Genomic DNA, 22,337 nt, shown 5'->3' on the forward strand with positions numbered 1-22,337 from the left:
TGTGAGACTCGCATCTTCCCTGCTCACAATGTTCCCTTTCTATACATGCGAGTCGTCCTTTTCCTCAATGAATGTGATAAAGACGCACGAGAGGAATCGATAGATGCATAAAAAATAAAAAAAACTGCCTGCGGATTAAAGTGACGTCAATATCACCAGATATCAAGCAAATAGTGACCGATGGGAGATGCCACTTTTCACATTAAGTGAGTACCAAGCCAGTCGTTATTGTATTTAATAACCTAATTGTATTTTGTATATTTTGAATGAATGGCTTATGGCTCATTGTACTTATTATCCCTAATAGCGCGTTTGCTCTGTCGTTTCAGGAGCATAGGCCTACCACCACTGTTGCGCCGATTTTGTTGTCAATGTTTTTCAGAAAATTAAACAGAATTTGCTTTGTTACTGTTCATATGTGTGTTGCAGTCACATACGTAAACATTACGTTTGAATGATTTAATGAGCTATGTTATTTTTTTCAAACCACACCGCATGTCGGCTATTTCAGCACCACGCCTTGTCCACCTACTTATGATTCACTATGAGGGGTTCGGCGTCAGTGCGCTTCGGTGCACCCCGCTGCCTGATTGTCTGTCCCTGTGTCATTCACTCTCAACATGAATAAAAGTACAATAAGCATTATCCAGGTGGTGGTAGATTCTCTATTCGGACATTATAGGCGCGGTGTGGGACTGTCGGTCCGATATTGTAAAAAAAAAACTAACCCTAACCCTCAAAATAATCAGCTGGGCCAAATATTATTGGTGACGGGCCAGCAATGGCCCACGGGCCGCCTATTGCCGACCCCTGCTGTACAGTGTCAGTGAGCTGAGAAACGCATGTGCCCTTGAGCAAGGCACTTAACCCCTAATTGCTCCAGGTGCACCGACTATGGCTAAGCCTGTGTCTAGACTATGGCTGACCCTGTGTCTACTCTATGGCTGACCCTGTGTCTAGACTATGGCTGACCCTGTGTCTAGACTATGGCTGACCCTGTGTCTAGACTATGGCTGACCCTGTGTCTAGACTATGGCTGACCATGTGTCTAGACTATGGCTGACCCTGTGTCTACTCTATGGCTGACCCTGTGTCTAGACTATGGCTGACCTTGTGCCTAGACTATGGCTGACCCTGTGCCTAGACTATGGCTGACCCTGTGTCTAGACTATGGCTGACCCTGTGCCTAGACTATGGCTGACCCTGTGCCTGGAGCAAACATGTCAAATTCTAACAATTGACATTTATTGCATAGCAATAAACCAACTATGTTTTATGATGTTATTCTCAGGTGTCCCGGAAGGGCTCGCGGGACGTGGCAGACCACATGGCCATCCAGATGGACGACTCCGACTCCATCACCGTGTCGGAGCAGAGCGAGCCCTCGGCCGAGTGCTGGCAGAACATGTACAAGCTGCTCAACTTCTACTCTCTTATCTCCGACCCCACCGGCATCCTGGAGAAGAACTCTCCTGAGAACTGCCTCTCAGGTAAGGACACTGCTGTTACTAGTCTCACATAGTCATCTCATGTAGCCATACCTCTCTCTAACCCTAACCCTTTGGCAGTCTGTAGCAGTCTTGTTGTTCTGGCTGCGAGAGGTCCCATGTTTAGGGCTTTGAGCAGCAATCTACCTCTGTCACAGTTAGTTTCTCCTTCCATGGTGTCTGGTAGGACCACTTTAGTCTCAGCTTGGACTACTCCTGCACAGCACTGCACTGCACACAGGTAGACTAGTGGTTAGAGAGGCCGGCTAGCAGGTCTAGCAGGTCTCGGAAGGTCGCTGGTTCGATTCCCGCCTCAGGAGGGAGCTGCATGGGCCCTTGAGCAAGGCACTTGACCCCTAATTGCTCCAGGGGTGCCGACTATGGCTGACCCTGTGCCTAAAGCAAAGAACAATTAAAAATGTATTGACAAGTCAAGGCAAATAAACCATTCTTCTACTTCTTCTGTATTATTATCCTGTTTTTACTCAATTCAAGTTATTCTGCCACCGGTGGCCCTCAGGTGCAAAACACTACACAATAAGAAAGTGCCAAAACTAAATAAAAGCAACCAAACATATTCTGAAAACACATCAACATTATAACAAACACAAAAACAAAATCACAAAACCGACTAGCAAAACACAACTGCAAAAGCCACAACACAACAACATTAGCAAAACACAAATGCCAAAGCCAAAATGTATTGTGACTTTTTTTATTTGCTAATGTTGTTTCATTTAAGCTTTTGTGTACCGTTGATGGATCTCAAAGGGTCCCATTACAAAAGTTGTTTTTGATCACTTTTATTTCAAAAACATGATACAACATCATTCAACATCTCAAATGTTTCATTGCTTCAACAAGATAACCGGTATATTCGGTATACAAATCTTTAAAAAAAGCAGGCAATGTTCCAATTTCACATTTATGGAATGAGACCAACAGAGTCGACGTCTGGCCACCGTCGTTCTCACATCCACGTTGCTCTCCTCCTCTCCACCTGGTGGGCCACCGTAGTTCTCACATCCACGTTGCTCTCCTCCTCTCCACCTGGTGGGCCACCGTAGTTCTCACATCCACGTTGCTCTCCTCCTCTCCACCTGGTGGGCCACCGTCGTTCTCACATCCACGTTGCTCTCCTCCTCTCCACCTGGTGGGCCACCGTAGTTCTCACATCCACGTTGCTCTCCTCCTCTCCACCTGGTGGGCCACCGTAGTTCTCACATCCACGTTGCTCTCCTCCTCTCCACCTGGTGGGCCACCGTAGTTCTCACATCCACGTTGCTCTCCTCCTCTCCACCTGGTGGGCCACCGTAGTTCTCACATCCACGTTGCTCTCCTCCTCTCCACCTGGTGGGCCACCGTAGTTCTCACATCCACGTTGCTCTCCTCCTCTCCACCTGGTGGGCCACCGTAGTTCTCACCTCCACGTTGCTCTCCTCCTCTCTGCCAGATGGCGGCCGCAGCCCCGGGGAGCCGCCCTGCCGGGTGATCTTTGAGAACGAGCAGCAGGACTCCGGCCCCAACAAGCCCCCGGGGCGGCGCCGCAGCCTGGTCAGCTCTGAGCCGCAGCACGTCACGCTCATCGTGTTCGGCATCGGCATGGTGAACCGCACCCACCTGGAGGCCGACATCGGCGGGCTGACCATGGAGGCGGAGCTGAAGAAGATCCACGGCAGCTTCACGCTCAAGGAGAAGATGAAGGGTGAGAGTCGCTCTGTAGAGTAACCCTAACTAACCCTAACCCTATCTGGCAGGCTGGCTCAAGCAAATATGTGACAGGGTCTGGTTAAAAAGTCATGGTAATTGTTCAGTTGTTTCCAGATTATGAAAGTGCAGATTGTAAGCTTTGATATGATGTGTCATACATTGAAATCGTTGAAGAAGATATGCTTATTTTAATGTTGGTCCACCTCAAACCAAATAGCGGAGAAATGCGCTCTGAATCAAAACACACGCAAAACAGGTCCTAGTAGGCGCAAATAAGGACCATTGCTACAAACGTCTAACTTCATGTTACATCACAACATGCTGATAGAACATCAACATGCTAAAAACACATAGCTACACATAACTAGATGATCACACAGTCCTGAAATGTACGTTTGTTTACAAGCCATGTGTCACTTACCCAGTAGCCTAGGGCAGACACAGTGAATCCAACTCACAAATTACAAGTATTTATATTTATAACTGTTTAGTTATATTGAGTCAACTCTTCAACATTTGAACTTTCCTAATATGCAAAAAAAATGAAAACACATAATAATTGTATATTTATAAACAAAAAAACTAAAAAGAAGCTTTTTTCCGGCATACGGCCCTTTTCACCAGACTGTGGCACATTACATCAAATACTTTTCGACCTTGGGCTGCAAAGAAAGTAATCTAATCATATGTGTTTGTTTGCTTTTAGTAATTACATTTTGGGACATGTTTTCTTCATCTGAAGCACTCTCTGCACTGAACTGATCCAAAGCTGTGTTTGATAGACATCCTGCACCAGAAGATGACAGAGACGTGTGCGTCTGCTCACATCGGGGGCGTCAACATCGTGCTGCTGGAGGGCATCACGCCTGACATCCAGTGAGTACTGCAGCTTACTTCATGTTCATATCAGGTGTTTTATGAAAGCACCAATGATTAAAGTCTTCTAGTAGTGTTTCTCAACTGGAGGGGCGCCACTCAGAGGTTGGTCTCAGACTCGTTGGGTCGCAGAGTGTGTGGTCACTTTTTAATTTAATTCTATTTTAACACTAGAAAAAACCAAAATGGTTCTAGTGCTTAGCTTTCTGATGTTGGACTTTTATTTTGACAGACATGCGTGAAAGACTTACAGTAGTCTAGCCGTTGCAATGGTCACATAGAACTTGATTGACAACAACTTAGCCTGTCACCTGTCATTCGAGCAGTAGCTAAATATGGCAAAGTGCAGGGACTGAACCCCAGTGTTAGGGCTTTCACACCGGCAAAGAACCGTGCCGCGGGCTTGTTCGCCAGACAGCGCCAACGTTCGGAGGTTTCCGAACGCGAACGGGCACGGTTTTTTGCCGGTGTGAAAGCCCTATGTGTGTTGTGTGGTGATGTGCTCGCACAACAGAGCATGAAACCATCAAAATGTAAAAACAAAACATCCCGTGGACCAAGACAAACCGGTCGGGTACTTTCAAAGACGACTCCAGGAGCTGAGGGCATCGCAGAAGTGTCTAACAGAGAGGCGTTAAAACCACTGCTTTCTGCATAGAGAGGCATTAGAACCACTGCTTTCTGCATAGAGAGGCATTAGCAGCCAAGGATATGGTGCCAGCGCTTGATGAAACTTTGAAAGATGCCGTCAAAGTGGTGAACCACATTAAATAGAGCGCCAAGAACAGTGCCAAGAACAAATAATAATAATAACTTTTTATTTGTATAGTGCTTTTCCTGCAAATGTTGCAGCTCAAATAGAGTGTCTTGCTGATGCGTTGAATCACTGTTATAGTACATCTGTATATGTATGTCTTTATGGATCATTTCTTCTCAAAAGACATTATGTCTCTGTGGATTGTAATTTTTCAAATAACTAAAACTAATAGTAACTAACTAGTTAGTTTTGCCTGTATTCGTTTGTTTTTATTACATTTGGGGGTGATTAATGACACAGAACCTAATTATTCCATTGCATGTGATGTTATATATGCTATCAGCCTTGTCTATACTTATCTAATATTAATCCAAATGTGACTGGGAAAGCAAAGTCCTTGTCTACTCTTTTGTCTCTGTGTGCTTCTCTTCTTACTTCCTGTCTCTCCTGTACTTTCTCTTCCATCTCCGTCAGACTGGAGGATTTCCCTACGTCTCCTACCAGCACAGCCAAACAAGAGTTTCTGTATGTTGTTGCTGCTACTATCTCAGCAGACATCAAACAATACAATACCACAGTCTACCATACCACCGTCTACTATACCACAGTCTACCATACCACAGTCTACCACACCACAGTAGCCTTAACGCACAACTCTTACCTGAACCCTGCCTTCATACCTGAACCCTGCCTTCATACCTGAACCCTGCCTTCATACCTGAACCCTGTCTTCATACCTGAACCCTGCCTTCATACCTGAACCCTTCATACCTGAACCCTGCCTTCATACCTGAACCCTGCCTTCATACCTGAACCCTGCCTTCATACCTGAACCCTGCCTTCATACCTGAACCCTGCCTTCATACCTGAACCCTGTCTTCATACCTGAACCCTGCCTTCATACCTGAACCCTGCCTTCATACCTGAACCCTGCCTTCATACCTGAACCCTGCCTTCATACCTGAACCCTTCATACCTGAACCCTGCCTTCATACCTGAACCCTGCCTTCATACCTGAACCCTGCCTTCATACCTGAACCCTGCCTTCATACCTGAACCCTGCCTTCATACCTGAACCCTGCCTTCATACCTGAACCCTGCCTTCATACCTGAACCCTGCCTTCATACCTGAACCCTGCCTTCATACCTGAACCCTGCCTTCATACCTGAACCCTGCCTTCATACCTGAACCCTGTCTTCATACCTGAACCCTGCCTTCATACCTGAACCCTGCCTTCATACCTGAACCCTGTCTTCATACCTGAACCCTGCCTTCATACCTGAACCCTGTCTTCATACCTGAACCCTGCCTTCATACCTGAACCCTGTCTTCATACCTGAACCCTGTCTTCATACCTGAACCCTGCCTTCATACCTGAACCCTGCCTTCATACCTGAACCCTGCCTTCATACCTGAACCCTGCCTTCATACCTGAACCCTGCCTTCATACCTGAACCCTGCCTTCATACCTGAACCCTGCCTTCATACCTGAACCCTGCCTTCATACCTGAACCCTGCCTTCATACCTGAACCCTGCCTTCATACCTGAACCCTGCCTTCATACCTGAACCCTGCCTTCATACCTGAACCCTTCATACCTGAACCCTGCCTTCATACCTGAACCCTGCCTTCATACCTGAACCCTGCCTTCATACCTGAACCCTGCCTTCATACCTGAACCCTGCCTTCATACCTGAACCCTGCCTTCATACCTGAACCCTGCCTTCATACCTGAACCCTGCCTTCATACCTGAACCCTGCCTTCATACCTGAACCCTTCATACCTGAACCCTTCATACCTGAACCCTGCCTTCATACCTGAACCCTGCCTTCATACCTGAACCCTGCCTTCATACCTGAACCCTTCATACCTGAACCCTGCCTTCATACCTGAACCCTGCCTTCATACCTGAACCCTGCCTTCATACCTGAACCCTGCCTTCATACCTGAACCCTGCCTTCATACCTGAACCCTGCCTTCATACCTGAACCCTGCCTTCATACCTGAACCCTGCCTTCATACCTGAACCCTGCCTTCATACCTGAACCCTGCCTTCATACCTGAACCCTGCCTTCATACCTGAACCCTGCCTTCATACCTGAACCCTGCCTTCATACCTGAACCCTTCATACCTGAACCCTTCATACCTGAACCCTGCCTTCATACCTGAACCCTGCCTTCATACCTGAACCCTGCCTTCATACCTGAACCCTTCATACCTGAACCCTGCCTTCATACCTGAACCCTGCCTTCATACCTGAACCCTGCCTTCATACCTGAACCCTGCCTTCATACCTGAACCCTGCCTTCATACCTGAACCCTGCCTTCATACCTGAACCCTGCCTTCATACCTGAACCCTTCATACCTGAACCCTGCCTTCATACCTGAACCCTGCCTTCATACCTGAACCCTGCCTTCATACCTGAACCCTGCCTTCATACCTGAACCCTGCCTTCATACCTGAACCCTGCCTTCATACCTGAACCCTGTCTTCATACCTGAACCCTGCCTTCATACCTGAACCCTGCCTTCATACCTGAACCCTGTCTTCATACCTGAACCCTGCCTTCATACCTGAACCCTTCATACCTGAACCCTGTCTTCATACCTGAACCCTGCCTTCATACCTGAACCCTGCCTTCATACCTGAACCCTGTCTTCATACCTGAACCCTGCCTTCATACCTGAACCCTGCCTTCATACCTGAACCCTGCCTTCATACCTGAACCCTGCCTTCATACCTGAACCCTGCCTTCATACCTGAACCCTGCCTTCATACCTGAACCCTGCCTTCATACCTGAACCCTGCCTTCATACCTGAACCCTGCCTTCATACCTGAACCCTGCCTTCATACCTGAACCCTGCCTTCATACCTGAACCCTGCCTTCATACCTGAACCCTGCCTTCATACCTGAACCCTGCCTTCATACCTGAACCCTGCCTTCATACCTGTACCCTGCCTTCATACCTGAACCCTGTCTTCTGAAGCACCCGTGACCTGCATGCTGTCGGCTGTGAATGTGTGGAATGTGCTTGTCGTGTAATAAGTGAAAACTTTACCAAAACACATGTTTACATTAATGTTACCCTATATAGTTGACTTCTGATAAGTTGCATTGTTGTGAAAGCATAACTAAACTAAACTGGAGCATGAAAAGATTTAGATTATAATGACTTAACTTCTCCCCAAAGGAACTTCGTTTGTGGTTTTAGACATACAGGAAATAATAATGACCACATGCTTAGTTAAATGGTAAATGGTAAATGGACTGCACTTATATAGCGCCTTTATCCAAAGTGCTTTACAACGGCCTCTCATTCACCCATTCACACACACATTCACACACACATGGCGGCAAGCTGCCATGCAAGGTGCCGTCCCGCTCACTGGGAGCAATTTGGGGTTCAGTGTCTTTCCCAAGGACACCTCGACATGTGGCCAGCCGGAGCTCGAACCGCCGATCTGCCAAACGTGCGATCATTAGACGGCGGCTCTACCTCCTGCGCCACAGCCGCCCCTAGTTGTGTTAAATGCACACAATTACAATCGAAAATATATAGTTTATATATAGTATATAGTTTATATTTCATATCTAGAACCCACTATGATAAAGTGCATTAGCCTAAATGGTAATGAGGGCCGGCCACCTCATGTAATAGATAGACGCAGTAACTGGAGTCAACTGTAGATGTCATTTAAAAAAAAACCTGTGGTCCCGTTGTTGTTTTAGCACTGCCATCTGTCTTCTCTGTCCAGGACGGTGGTGAAGTGCAACATAGCCAAGTCCCAGGCTCTGTACAGCGCCCAGCGCGGCCTGAGGACCAACAACGCCGCCGTGTTCAAGGTTGGCGCCATCATCATCAACATCCCCCAGCACCCGGCCACGCTGCACAGCATGATGGTCCGCAGCTCCCACCAGCTCTCCAAGCAGATCTCAGACCTCATCCGCCAGCCGTCCAACGTGTGAGTCTGGGGGGACAGGCCAGGGGAGAGGAGGGCCTTGGGTAGATTTAGAAATGTGGTGTTATGCATTTGTATTTAATTAGAAAATAGTACGTGTGAGAAGTGTATGACTTATTCACTATAAAAGCTTCTTTATTTTTTTATTTTTTTCACACAGTGCACTTTTATACTGTTAATACTTCTATACTCTCAACTTAGCCCAAACAGCTATTGGGCTGAATAACAAATGAAGACGTTCACCTTTAACTTGCCGCCCATTCCCATGTCAGGCCGCCCCCTAGTAGGGAGGACACCCCCACCCCTCAGCCCTCCTCAGACAAGGCGCTGAGCGTCAACCAGACCCCGGTGGAGGCCAACGAGTTCCCGCAGCTCCCCGAGGGACTGGAGAAGAAGCCCATCGTGCTAAAGTTCAGCGCCATGCTGGACGGCATCACCATCGGCGCCGCCCTGCTGCCCTCGCTCAAGGCTGAGTACAAGATGGGCCGCATGAAGAGCCACGGCATGACCGGTCAGCACACTCCACTAACATTGTTATTTCATTCTATTTTCATTTTTCCGGGGGGTGTGGGGGGGGGGGGGCGGAGGCGGCAATGCTGGAGCATGCTTTCCTTCTGTCTGTCTGCCTGTCTGTCTGCCTGTCTGTCTACTGGAGCATGCTTTCCTTCTGTCTGTCTGTCTGTCTGCCTGTCTGTCTGTCTACTGGAGCATGCTTTCCTTCTGTCTGTCTGCCTGTCTGTCTGTCTGTCTGTCTACTGGAGCATGCTTTCCTTCTGTCTGTCTGCCTGTCTGTCTGCCTGTCTGTCTACTGGAGCATGCTTTCCTTCTGTCTGTCTGTCTGTCTGTCTGTCTGTCTGTCTGTCTGTCTGTCTGCTGGAGCATGCTTTCCTTCTGTCTGTCTGTCTGTCTGTCTGCCTGTCTGTCTGCCTGTCTGTCTACTGGAGCATGCTTTCCTTCCAATACAGATGTAGGCTGAGAGGGGAATTTTCACACAGTAGCAGTGCACATTTCAGGGTAGAATAGGTGTCTAAACTTCACCACAGCGATACACTGTGACAATCTAATGTGTCACAGAGCGTCACTGCAGACCGTCAACATATCTGCAGACTCGTGTCCTTCTAGGAGACGGTGCAGTGTTTCATCCAGACCCAGTTTGTTTATCCCCCTACCCCGGTTTATCAGCTTGTTTTGGTCATTTGATTTGCATGTTATTCCCAGTCATACAGACAGACAGACAGACAGACAGACATACAGGCAGACAGACAGACAGACAGACAGACAGTCATACAGACTGATAAAAACAGCCATTTTCTCACCCTTCCTCATTCTGTTTCACCAACAACAACACTGTTCACCCTCCATATAGGCGCCCAGACCAGGTTCACCTTTGAGCTGCCCAACCACAAGCTGTGCTTCCAGTCCAAGGTGTCCCCAGTGGACATGTCCACCATGCCCCCCTCGGCCAGCCTCAACCTCCCCCCCGTCACCATGTCAGGAGAGTACATCATGGAGGACCATGAGAGCCACGCCGACCAGTGCTGGCAGGCCGATGACTTCCCCGCCAAGCAAGGCAACTACCTCCAGGGCAACTACTTGCGCTGCGTGGCTGAGGTAAGGCTGCTCTGCAAAATGTCAGCTCTCAAAAACAAGAACAAAAAGCAATAAAATGGGGGAAATTTTACTTAAAATAAGCAACATTATCTGCCAACAGAACAGGAAAATTTCACTTGCCAAAATTGTCTTCAAACTATTAAAAGATATCTTAAAACTAGTCAAAAAACAAGCACATATTTCCTTGATTTAAGATATTTCATCTTTTTTTTTCCAACAATATATTTATTGAGTTTTTTGAAAAAGATAAAACAAATCTTGAAAATAAATAATTATTAATAATTTGTACAGTGGGGCAAAAAAGTATTTAGTCAGCCACCAATTGTGCAAGTTCTCCCACTTAAAAAGATGAGAGACCTGTAATTTTCATCATAGCTACACTTCAACTATGAGAGACAAAATGAGAAAAAACAATCCAGAAAATCTAATTTTAAAGAATTTATTTGCAAATGATGGTGGAAAATAAGTATTTCGTCAATAACAAAAGTTAATCTCAATACTTTGTTATATACCCTTTGTTGGCAATGACAGAGGTCAAACGTTTTCTGTAAGTCTTCACAAGGTTTTCACACACTGTTGCTGGTATTTTGGCCCATTCCTCCATGCTGATCTCCTCTAGAGCAGTGATGTTTTGGGGCTGTCGCTGGGCAACACAGACTTTCAACTCCCTCCAAAGATTTTCTATGGGGTTGAGATCTGGAGACTGGCTAGGCCACTCCAGGACTTTTAAATGCTTCTTACGAAGCCACTCCTTCGTTGCCCGGGCGGTGTGTTTGGGATCATTGTCATGCTGAAAGACCCAGCCACGTTTCATCTTCAATGCCCTTGCTGATGGAAGGAGGTTTTCACTCAAAATCTCACGATACATGGCCCCATTCATTCTTTCCTTTACACGGATCAGTCGTCCTGGTCCCTTTGCAGAAAAACAGCCCCAAAGCATGATGTGTCCACCCCCATGCTTCACAGTAGGTATGGTGTTCTTTGGATGCAACTCAGCATTCTTTCTCCTCCAAACACGACGAGTTGAGTTTTTACCAAAAAGTTCTATTTTGGTTTCATCTGACCATATGACATTCTCCCAATCCTCTTCTGGATCATCCAAATGCTCTCTAGCAAACTTCAGACGGGCCTGGACATGTACTGGCTTAAGCAGGGGGACACGTCCAAGATGGCGGCGCGCACAGACGCGAGGCTTGGAGTGGCTTCAACGCTGGTGTTTTTTTTTATTTGTTTTTATTTGTTTTTCAGATTTTATCCCTTTTTTCACCCAATTTGGTAGCCAATTGAACCCAACCTAGCATCCAATTATCCCCTGCCTATTGCGAGGGATCCGCCGCACGACCCCGCGGCCGGCAGTCCCAGAGGAGGCCGCCAGGCAGACTAGCTGACTGGCTCCTCGAGCCCAGCACCGTTATTCCAGCACCAGACGGGGGCGCTGTTGCGCGACGGATCCTTGTCCGGAACTACTCCTATACCCCCCTCGGGAGCGGCCGCCCAATATGCCGTTCCCCGTGTGTGCCCTGGCCATATCCGGGTCTGGCGAGCCGGGATACGAACCCCGGCCCCGGTGGGCAGCATGCACTAGTGGCCAGTGCTTAGACCGCTACACCACCGCGGGGAAACGCTGGTGTTTTTTAGTGTTTTTAAGTACATTTGTATGTACATTTTTATTTTAGTACTTATAGTCCCAAATTTCGTTGTTTGGTACCTGTACTATAGCAATGACAATAAAGACCATTCATTCATTCATTCATTCATTCATTCACGTCTGGCACTGCAGGATTTGAGGATTGCTATATATAGCCTATATATAAACACATTATGTTACATACTTATCAGTCTTATACTGTATCTAATTCAGCACTGAAGCCTGAAGGTTGAGCACAGTGTGTGTCCCCTTGCTACCTCTGCTGATATAAAAGAGAATTGCAGCCTTGGAGAAAAAGATGGCAGCCGAATCCCAAGGCAAATACACAGACACACACAGAAATACTGCAAAATCGCTTTATACTAACTCGATTTGGAAAATGTAAAGATGCTGGGTGGTAGAACGCACATATCTAGGAAAAGTCATGAAAGGAGGGTCCTGAAATTTGATCGAGTGCAAAGGTAGATTTTTTTTTGTACTCACTGGTGCTCTACGACACCTCACGGCTTTCCTAGTGTTAAGCGCCATGCTACGATTTTTCCAGATTTTTCCCCTTGGTCAAATATAGTTTGTTTAAGTTTTAAAAGATTATCTGTAGCTTTTGCAGTTGACATTTCATTATACTGTGTTCTCAACAATAACAATTCCTGGTGAGTTTTTGGATCGGGATTTTGATAATAATTTCTCTCCAAGACTTTGATTTTTGACTCCAACAATGTAAATTTTTGTTTAGCTCTTTTAGATTTAGAACTAATAATCTGGCCCCTAATGTAAGCTTTAAAAGCTTCCCATCTGGTGCTTGCAGAAGTCTCATCTGTGTTGATTATGAAATGCCACCCTTCTGGACTGATTTGTCAATGTAGGTGTTCTCGGCCAGGTAGGTGCACAGCTGCTTGGAAGCGGCACTGAAGAAGACCTTCGCCTCGACAAACAGCAGGCAGATAATGCGGAACTGGTCTATCTCAGTGGAGGTTTCCTCTTTCGGGATCTACACCCCTTCCGCAACTCTCCACTGTTCTGGGATCTTCCCTCTTCTCCAGAAGACTCGCAGGATCTTCCACAGAGGCAGCATGATTTTGGGAGAGTTCTTGTACACTTTATACAAGGTGCTGCTTAGTCCTGGAGCAGAGCTTTATACAAGGTGCTGCTTAGTCCTGGAGCAGAGCTTTATACAAGGTGCTGCTTAGTCCTGGAGCAGAGCTTTATACAAGGTGCTGCTTAGTCCTGGAGCAGAGCTTTATACAAGGTGCTGCTTAGTCCTGGAGCAGAGCTTTATACAAGGTGCTGCTTAGTCCTGGAGCAGAGCTTTATACAAGGTGCTGCTTAGTCCTGGAGCAGAGCTTTATACAAGGTGCTGCTTAGTCCTGGAGCAGAGCTTTATACAAGGTGCTGCTTAGTCCTGGAGCAGAGCTTTATACAAGGTGCTGCTTAGTCCTGGAGCAGAGCTTGCCCTTGCTTTGCGGACGACCTCTCTGACTTCCTTTAGCTGCAGTTCTGACATGTCAAACTGCAAATCCGGTTCAGGAGGGTCTCCCAACTCCTGCTCTCTTTCAGGGTCACTGTATGTCTGCTTCAGATGTTGATCTGGCAGGCCAGTTTCCTACTACGCTTCTGCCCCAGCAACTCCTTGGTGAACTTGAAGGGGTTGGCAATAATAGCAGCTCGGGCCCTTTCGTGATGCCACATCCGATGCCACTCTCCCCATCAGAGGACACTGATCTTCTTTCGTAGGATGCAGCTGGGCCAGGCCAAAGCGGTCCTCTTCTCCTGCCCCCTTGTACTGGGACTTCAGAGCTTCATCTCCTGCCTGATGTTGTGGATCCTCATCACTCTTTGGTTCTACGAGTAAGGTGTTCTGGCACTTTTCTTCTCCTCCTCTTCAGCTGCAATGCTGACAATGATCGTTCTCATGGCTTGTAGCTTCCTCTCAGCCTCTCCTTTCATACTTACCTCCAGAATTTGGTTGACATCTTCATCAAACTGATTCCACAGTGAAGTCATGTTAGCTGCTGGCCATTTGATCTGCCTCCTCTCAGACTTGGTGTTAGAGGGATTCGTTTCCAACACTAGAAGGTTCCGGGCCCTATGCGGTGACTCCGCCCCTCCTGCGTCTCACCAGGTTGAACACCTGTGCGTTGTGCTGCTCCTGCTCCGGTCTAACACGTCATCCTTGCTTGGTGGATCGTCAAGCCGCGATCGTTCTTACATATTTGGCCACATGGACACTGCTGCTCATCACACTGCTCCTCCCCTAGAACACCCCTGGCCCCTCCTCTAGAACACCCCTGGCCCCTCCTCTAGAACACCCCTGGCCCCTCCCCTAGAACACCCCTGGCCCCTCCTCTAGAACACCCCTGGCCCCTCCCCTAGAACACCCCTGGCCCCTCCTCTAGAACACCCCTGGCCCCTCCCCTACCATAGCCCCTTTAACACCCACTCTTAAAGGTACAAGCTCTCCTTGGTGAATGTCTCTCCTATTGACTTAATGTGAATCACCACAATACAATACATTACGGTAGTAAATATAATACAATACATTACGGTAGTAAATATAATACAATACATTACGGTAGTAAATATAATACAATACATTACGGTAGTAAGTTGTCTGGATTTTGTTGTGTCATTCGTCTCCCTCCAGATCGGTTCATTTGAACACAACCTGACCACAGACCTGCTGAACCACCTGGTGTTCCTGCAGAAGGTCTTCATGAAGGAAGTTAATGAAGTCATCCAGAAGGTTTCAGGTTTGTTTCAGTAGAGCCTGAACGCAGGGGATCTGTCTGGTTGTGTTTGGGTGTTTTGGGATGACTGTTCTTTGAAGTAATAAAAAAGTTAATAAACGTAATAAAAAAGTTTTATCCCCTGAAAAGGTCCCTGGAAAAGAGAATTGTGTGTGGTCTCTGGAAGGTCATAGATTTTAATGTGTGTGTTGTTGCAGGTGGAGAACAGCCGATCCCCCTGTGGAATGAACATGACGTATCCACAGACACGGACAAGCCCAAGATACTGCTGTACTCCCTCAGTCTGATGTTTAAGGTAGATACTGCTCTCCTCCCTCAGTCTGATGTTTAAGGTAGATACTGCTCTACTCCCTCAGTCTGATGTTTAAGGTATTCATGAGACCTGTGGTCAGTCTGGATGTCTTCACACAGTGGGTTAGGGTTAGGGTGTCTTCACACAGTGGGTTAGGGTTAGTTGGGTTAGGGTAAAGGCCGATTTAAGCTTCTGCGTCGAATTTACGCGCGTCTACGCCGTAGCCTACGTAAGGGGTTTCGCACTTTACACTTCTACGTAGGTCGCTCTGCAATTACACCGTCACATCGGTAGGTGGCAGTGTGTTTTCTATGCCCCTGTGCTGTGCCTCTTCCGGTTAGCTATCATTCTGACAATGCCGACGGTCGGTGTACTCATAGCGGCATAATAGCGATCAAAAAACGTATTTTTGTTATGCTTGTTGTAAAGAAAATGTCTATAATGCATTGAAATGACAGTAAACTAAGATAATAAGATGGTTATCATACATTTTCAAATCTTTATTAATAAGTAATTACAGAAAAAGTAAATGACATTTCTGTCATGACTTCCGCATTTACGAGAGAGTCGGAATGTGACGCTACCAAGCGGACCAATCACAGTTCTTATAGATAACTTAACATTAAATATGTCTATCATAAATATAATTTAAACCCAACGAACAGCCATGGGGCTCCCTGTAACTAATCATTTATTTCTAAATAAACAGGATTGTACATCTTGTAAATGTGAATCGCGCTCCTTATAGGAAGGCTGTGCCTGACGCTTCCATTGGGCGCTCTACTCAAAGCGGCATAATAGCGATTTTTTGTTTGTTATGCTTGTTGTAAATAAAAGTTCTATGATGCATTGAAATGACATTAAACTAAGATAATACAATGGTTATCATAATTTTTCAAATCTTTATTAATAAGTAATTACAGAAAAAGTAAATGACATTTCTGTCATGGCTTCCGCATTTTGGCCGACGAGAGAGTCGGAATCTTGTCGGAATCATGTGCTACCAAGCGGACCAATCACAGAGCTTACGGTTGCGTAGAAACTGACGCGTACTTACATTTTTGGAGAGGTGCGCGTTAATCTACGCCGTAGCCTACGCCGTCGATTTTACGCAGGAGCGTAAACTGGGCTTTAGGGTGAGGGTGTCTTCACACAGTGGGTTAGGGTTAGGGATGTGTTGGATCCTGAGATGCAGGCAGAGGTCAAATGGATCAGGAGTTTGGACAACTATCTACATACTGTTATGAGACATGAAGTCAAACGCACTGCACTGTAGAGCCTTATATGGATGGGTTGCTGACTGAAGCGTTTGTCGTCTGCAGGGGATCCAGATGACCGCCACCACTCCGTCCATGCGGGCGGTGCGCTTCGAGACGGGCCTGATCGAGCTGGAGCTGTCCAACAGGATCCAGTGCAAGGCCCAGCCCGGCGGCAGCAGCAGCTACCTCAAACTGTTCGGAAAGTGCCAAGTGGATCTGCACCTCGCCCTGGGCCAGATAGTCAAACACCAGGTCAGACACATGGTCATATGGCAGATACCTTTTTCTAAAGCTGCTTGCAGTTTACACAATTGTAGTATTTGGCCTATGCAGGAATTGAGCCCACAATTCAACAGGGATATGCATCAGAAGGTTGGGACTTTAGGCATGGACTGATACATGCAAGGTTTAGGGGTTTGAGTCCTGCCTGGGCTACTCTGTCAGTTCTATAAATGACATACAGTATGTAAATAGTATGTATATATACATGACAGTATGCGTTGTGCCCTTGAGCAAGGCGCTTAACCCCTGATTGCTCCGGGGGGGCGCTGACTATGGCTGACCCTGCGCCTCGAGCAAAAAATACATTTGGTTGTACTCTGTGCAATGACAAAGGTTGAATGTAATCTAAACTAATACAGCATCACTACTGTGTTCTCCCTCAGGTGTATGAAGAGGCAGGGTCAGACTTCCACCAGGTGGCGTACTTTCGCACTCGCATCGGCCTGCGGAACGCCCTGCAGGAGGAGATCAGCGGCTCCTCGGACAAGGAGGCCGTCCTCATTACGCTCAATCGACCAATCGTCTTTGCTCAGCCTGTGGCCTTCGACAGAGGTTAGGCTGATTAACCCTTACAGACTAGGTTGTGTCATTCTGATCAACTCACAACTGCTAACAGGTTTCAAGTTTATTTAGTTAAAAAATAATTGTTATTTATTTATTTAGTTTACTAAAATAGTAGTTTACTTAGCCTGTTAGTAGCCGGAAGATGTCTAAAAGTATGTTTGTTTCTCTGCTCTGTTGATTTACCCGACAATTTGACTTGCCATTGCCATAGGGTTTCTCAATGTCGCAAATTCGACTTTGTAAGATTCATCACGTTTGATAGTGCTATATATGACCATGAAAGGCAAGTAGCTACGTATGTAGAACAAGTAGGTAAATGGCAGCCGCAACCTACAGTAAACCGTTACCTGCTGTTCCTGTAGCTGTTCTAACTCTCTGAGCTGTTCTAACTCTCTGAGCTGTTCCTGTAGCTGTTCTAACTCTCTGAGCTGTTCCTGTAGCTGTGCTGTTCTGGCTCAACTACAAGGCGGCCTATGACAACTGGAACGAGCAGCGTCTGGCCCTGAACAAGGACGTCCACATGGCCACCAGGGAGGTGGTGGACAAGCTGCCTGGCATCCAGCAGACCTCCGCCCAGGCCTTCAGCACCCTCTTCCTGCAGCTCACCGTCAACGACCTGGGCATCTGCCTCCCCATCACCAACACCTCACAGGTAACTGTGATCCCACCCCTCACTACCATAGCCACCCCGTCTCCATAGCCTGGCGTTAACATCCAGCTCTAGCCACAGCATGGCGTACAGTGGTGCCACACAACGTCATCATTAAGGGGCAGGGAATGTTGGCCCGGGGTGTTCTAGAAGTAAGAGTGAATTGAAGGGGTGAATTTGGTGACTAATATTACTAGCTTAGATTTTAATTTCCAAACTGAATAGATGTTGCATTTTCAACTGCAAAACGTCTTAGCTGTACTAAAAGTTGTTTGGTAAAACGAATATTCAAGAGATATTTCAAATGCGTGGTAGTTTTATTGTTTTACTGGTGAGTCACCATGACGGTTTGGGGCCTGAACTGCCTGTTATCGTCCGTCATTTTTCCCAGGCTATTCTTCCAGTTGTTTTAGCCACGCCCATTGATATGTTTTAGTCCAATAAAATAAATCTATATTGTGTTAGGGTTAGGTAAGGGTCAGGAACTTTCTACCAGAAGTCACAGTAATGGGAATCAAGCCTTTCACTTCAATTACTATGAGGTTGAAGTAGGGATTCTCTGATAGAAAGACTAGAATAAACGTAAGTAAGATTGGAGGCTAGCCTACCCTCTATCCATCTTTAGTCTCCTTGTAATGATGCATCATGGGTCACAGCAGGAACCAGACGTGTTACGTTCATTGTTTTAGATCCCGGAAATTATCATTTTATTTATTATTATTTATTATTATATATATTTGTGTGCTATTCTTGACACACACATTTATTTTAGTAAACAATTGAAATCAGTTTTTATTGATCAGGATTCATTAACAGTATCTGTCAACGTCAGTGGGCTTTCCTACAAGTTAGTCACAAGTTACCGTTTTATCCCATAGAAAGGACATATACCAGTTATGTTACGTTGTATCCCTTATCTCCATAGAAAGGACATATACCAGTTATGTTACGTTGTATCCCTTATCTCCATAGAAAGGACATATACCAGTTATGGAGGGCATCCGCTGTGAAGCTTGGGCCGGCAGATCTGTAGGCCAGCAAAAATATGCACGAAAAGTAACCTGCAAATCTACTCTCATCTCTTGTGATGTTTTATACAAATATGCTTTATTTGGGACAGCCTGTCAATGATGTAATGGTTTTAATGACACATTTCTTACATTAAAAGCCATCACAGTTTCATATGACAACAATTGTCATACAGTTCTGGGCCTAAACAAAGCTTTACTGCATTGCTGCACTGTGGCGGGGGATGCAACTGTACAGTCAGAGACATATTTCTGAAAGGTTCCTTATTGCACGGGCCTCCTGTGGATTGATATGAACTTGGTGCCGTTGCACAGGGTTCCCTGTGGAGGAATATGAACAGGTCACTGTTGCATCACCCTGCCATTGAGTTTGTGAAATGTTACTTACACAGACATTTTTAAAATCTTTTTTTAGGCCTGGAACTTCAACACTGAATAAGCTTGAAATGGTTTTAATCTTTAAAGTGAAAACAGGGTCAACATCCCAGTTTGCACCAATAATTCTGACCAGTAATGTGTTTTTAAGTCTTATGATCTTCTAGGTCATTGAGTGGCGTGACTCATTACAGTATAACTGCCAATGAGAGCAACATTACAGTATATTATGACATGACAGCAACATTAAATAACTACATAACAGGCTGCATCAAAGTGTGTGTACTGTAATAATAAATGTATCCTTGGAAACACGAACACATTTCCTACATCTAAGTCACCTGGTAACACTTTATCTGAGGTGTTATGAGCAGCTGTAAACCTCTAACCCTATTAACAGTAATACAGTGGCATGTTTTATGACGTTGTTACCATGGTGATGTGGCAAAGCCTCTTGCTGTAGACCACCACTGCCATGATAACAATGTAATAGCACATCGACTCGAGTGTACACCATTTGTAAAGAGTTGGCAAATTGTTTATTTGCATTAATGAATATACATGTGTACAGTATAAACCATGTATATTACACAACCTGTAACCATACCTACAGTAAAAACAAGTTGTATTAACCTACGGAAAACAACGTATTGATTTACATTTATGAGACCGTCAAATAAAATGTTACCAGTAAAGCTTTTACTGTATTCCCAAACACACAAGTAGAACGTCAATGTTCATCCCTTGTTATCCAAACCTATCCTGTGTCTTCGCTTTAACATCCTCCCCCTCCATCCCACTTCTACATCCTCCCCCTCCATCCCACTCCCTCCCGGCAGGCCAACCACAGCATCGACGCTGACACTGGCTCCGCCCTGGTGCTCACCATCGAGAGCACACTGATCACTGCCTGCTCGTCCGAGTCGCTGGTCAGCAAGGGCCACTTTAAGAACTTCTGCATCCGCTTCGCTGAGGGCTTCGAGACCTCCTGGGATGACTGGAAGCCTGAGATCCGTGGAGACACGGTCATGAACGCCTGTGAGTGGCGGTGATGTCTCATCTGAACCAGCCTGACCCTAACCCTAACCCTCAGACAGCAGAGAGAGAACCAGCCTGACCCTAACCCTCAGACAGCAGAGAGAACCAGCCTGACCCTAACCCTCAGACAGCAGAGAGAGTCAGGGCTGATTTACACAGCCGTGCTTTAGAGTATGAGAAAGGCAATATACTCATGTAGAAAAGCAAATGTTAACAATTTGTTTTGCAATTATAAATTATTTATTGATTTTAACATACAACATAAATAACATAACATAAATGCAAATGTTCATGAACAGTCATATATAAACCATTAAACCTTATACCAAAAGTGAGAGCACTGATATATAGGCGATTCATTTAATCTACTCATAATGTCAAATTTGCATATCAAAATGACTGGATTTGAAGGCCAACACCAATCAGTTTTGCTTCCTGGCTTTTCTAGAAAATAATAAATAATACACTAAGAGAGGTGCCGAGTGGACTGAGGAGAAGGATTTTATAAGACATGCATGACTTGACCGGAAGCCAGTGGAGGTGGATGAGGGTGGGGGTGGTGTGCTGCCACGGCTTTGTATGAGTGACTGGCCGCAAAAATAGAATATGTCACCCAACATACAGTCATGGACAAAAATATTGGCACTTCTGACAGATAATGCACCACTTCTCCCAGGAAATTGTTGTAATTATAAATGCTTCGGTATTCACATGTTTATTTCTTTTGTTTGCATTGGAACAACAAAGGCCAACAAACTGTTCAAAATTGTAAGAAATAATTGTATTTCAAACACGTGATGCTCCTTTAATTTGTATTTAAACTCACCTGTGGCAAGTTACCGGTACTGACAATAAAATGGAGAAAGGTTGACTCAACCTTTGTGTTGTGTGTCTGTGTGAACCACACTGAGCAGGGAGAAAAGAGTGGAATTTGAGGATCAAAACTGTGGAAAAACATGGACAATCTCCAGGCTACAAGTCCATCTCCAGAGATCTGCTGACCTGCAGCCTCAGGGTACAGCAGGGTCAGCTCGCACTATCCGTCGCCATCTGAATGAAATGGGACGCTATATAGGAGACCCAGGAGGACCCCACTGCTGACACAGAAACATTAAAAAAGCCAGACTCGACTTACCTGGGGAAGCCAAAATCTTTCTGGGAGAACCCCCTTTGGACAGATGAGACCAAAATAGAGCTTTTTGGTAAAGCACATCATTCTACTACGGTCAAATATAGTGGAGGTTCACAGATGTTTTGGTGTTGCTTTGCTGCTTCTGGCACCGGATGCCTTGACTGTGTGCATAACCCTAACCCACTAACACTAACCCTAACCCATTATGACATCTGAACCTTGACTGTGTGCATGGCATCATGAAATCTGAAGACTACCAAAGAATTTTGCTGCGCAATGTAGGAAAGGGCCCAGTGTCAGAAAGCTTTGTCTCCGTCAGAGGTCATGGGTCATCCAGCAGGACAATGGTATACCATACTTCAAAAAGCACCAAGAAATGGTTTAAGACAACACGCTGGAGAGTTCTGAAGTGGCCAGCAATGAGTTCAGATCTAAATCCCATAGAACACCTGTGGAGCGATCTGAAAACAGCAGAAGGCACCCTTCCAATGTGAGAGACCTGGAGCAGTTGGCAAAAGAAGAGTGGTCCAAAATTCCAGTAGAATTCTCATTGTTACAGGAAGTGATGGATTTCAGTTATTTTTTCCAAAATTCATTTGAGGCTGCCAACAATCTAGTCAGGTCCATTTTTGGAGTTATATGTGGAATGGTATCAGATTTTGCTTTATTTTTCTGCTTTGTTGTGTTCCAATGCAAATAAAATAAATAAACATGTGAATACCAAGGCCTCAAGTTGACTCTATGTAGCACCTGAGGGAAGAATAGCTTTTCATATACTACCCATAATACAGTCTACAAAAAGTGTGAACTGTTTTGATGACTGCTTTGTTTGTTTTAGGTGTTGTCCCTGATGGCACATATGAAGTATGCTCCAGAACCACTGGCCAGCTTTCTGCAGGCAAGTACCGCTGTGTTGAAT

The 22,337-nt window shown here is 45.9% G+C and overlaps 1 protein-coding gene across 1 annotated transcript in view; it reads left to right on the plus strand.

The window, feature by feature from the left end:
* The window catches only part of LOC308167588 (bridge-like lipid transfer protein family member 1), a gene marked incomplete at its 5' end in the record, with an annotated part of 175,732 nt that overhangs the window by 90,631 nt on the left and 62,764 nt on the right, over positions 1-22,337 (plus strand). The window contains 15 exon segments of the mRNA XM_080542007.1: positions 1,292-1,490; positions 2,941-3,192; positions 3,980-4,073; positions 5,305-5,355; positions 8,593-8,799; positions 9,069-9,307; positions 10,163-10,407; positions 14,697-14,802; positions 14,997-15,094; positions 16,414-16,602; positions 17,016-17,184; positions 17,637-17,848; positions 18,818-18,901; positions 20,088-20,286; positions 22,257-22,320. Coding sequence (XP_080398133.1) covers positions 1,292-1,490; positions 2,941-3,192; positions 3,980-4,073; positions 5,305-5,355; positions 8,593-8,799; positions 9,069-9,307; positions 10,163-10,407; positions 14,697-14,802; positions 14,997-15,094; positions 16,414-16,602; positions 17,016-17,184; positions 17,637-17,848; positions 18,818-18,901; positions 20,088-20,286; positions 22,257-22,320 — 2,408 coding nt within the window.

This window comes from Nansenia antarctica (assembly GCF_963989245.1).
Source record: "Nansenia antarctica genome assembly, chromosome: 11".
In the NCBI taxonomy this organism is placed as follows: Eukaryota; Metazoa; Chordata; class Actinopteri; order Argentiniformes; family Microstomatidae; genus Nansenia; species Nansenia antarctica.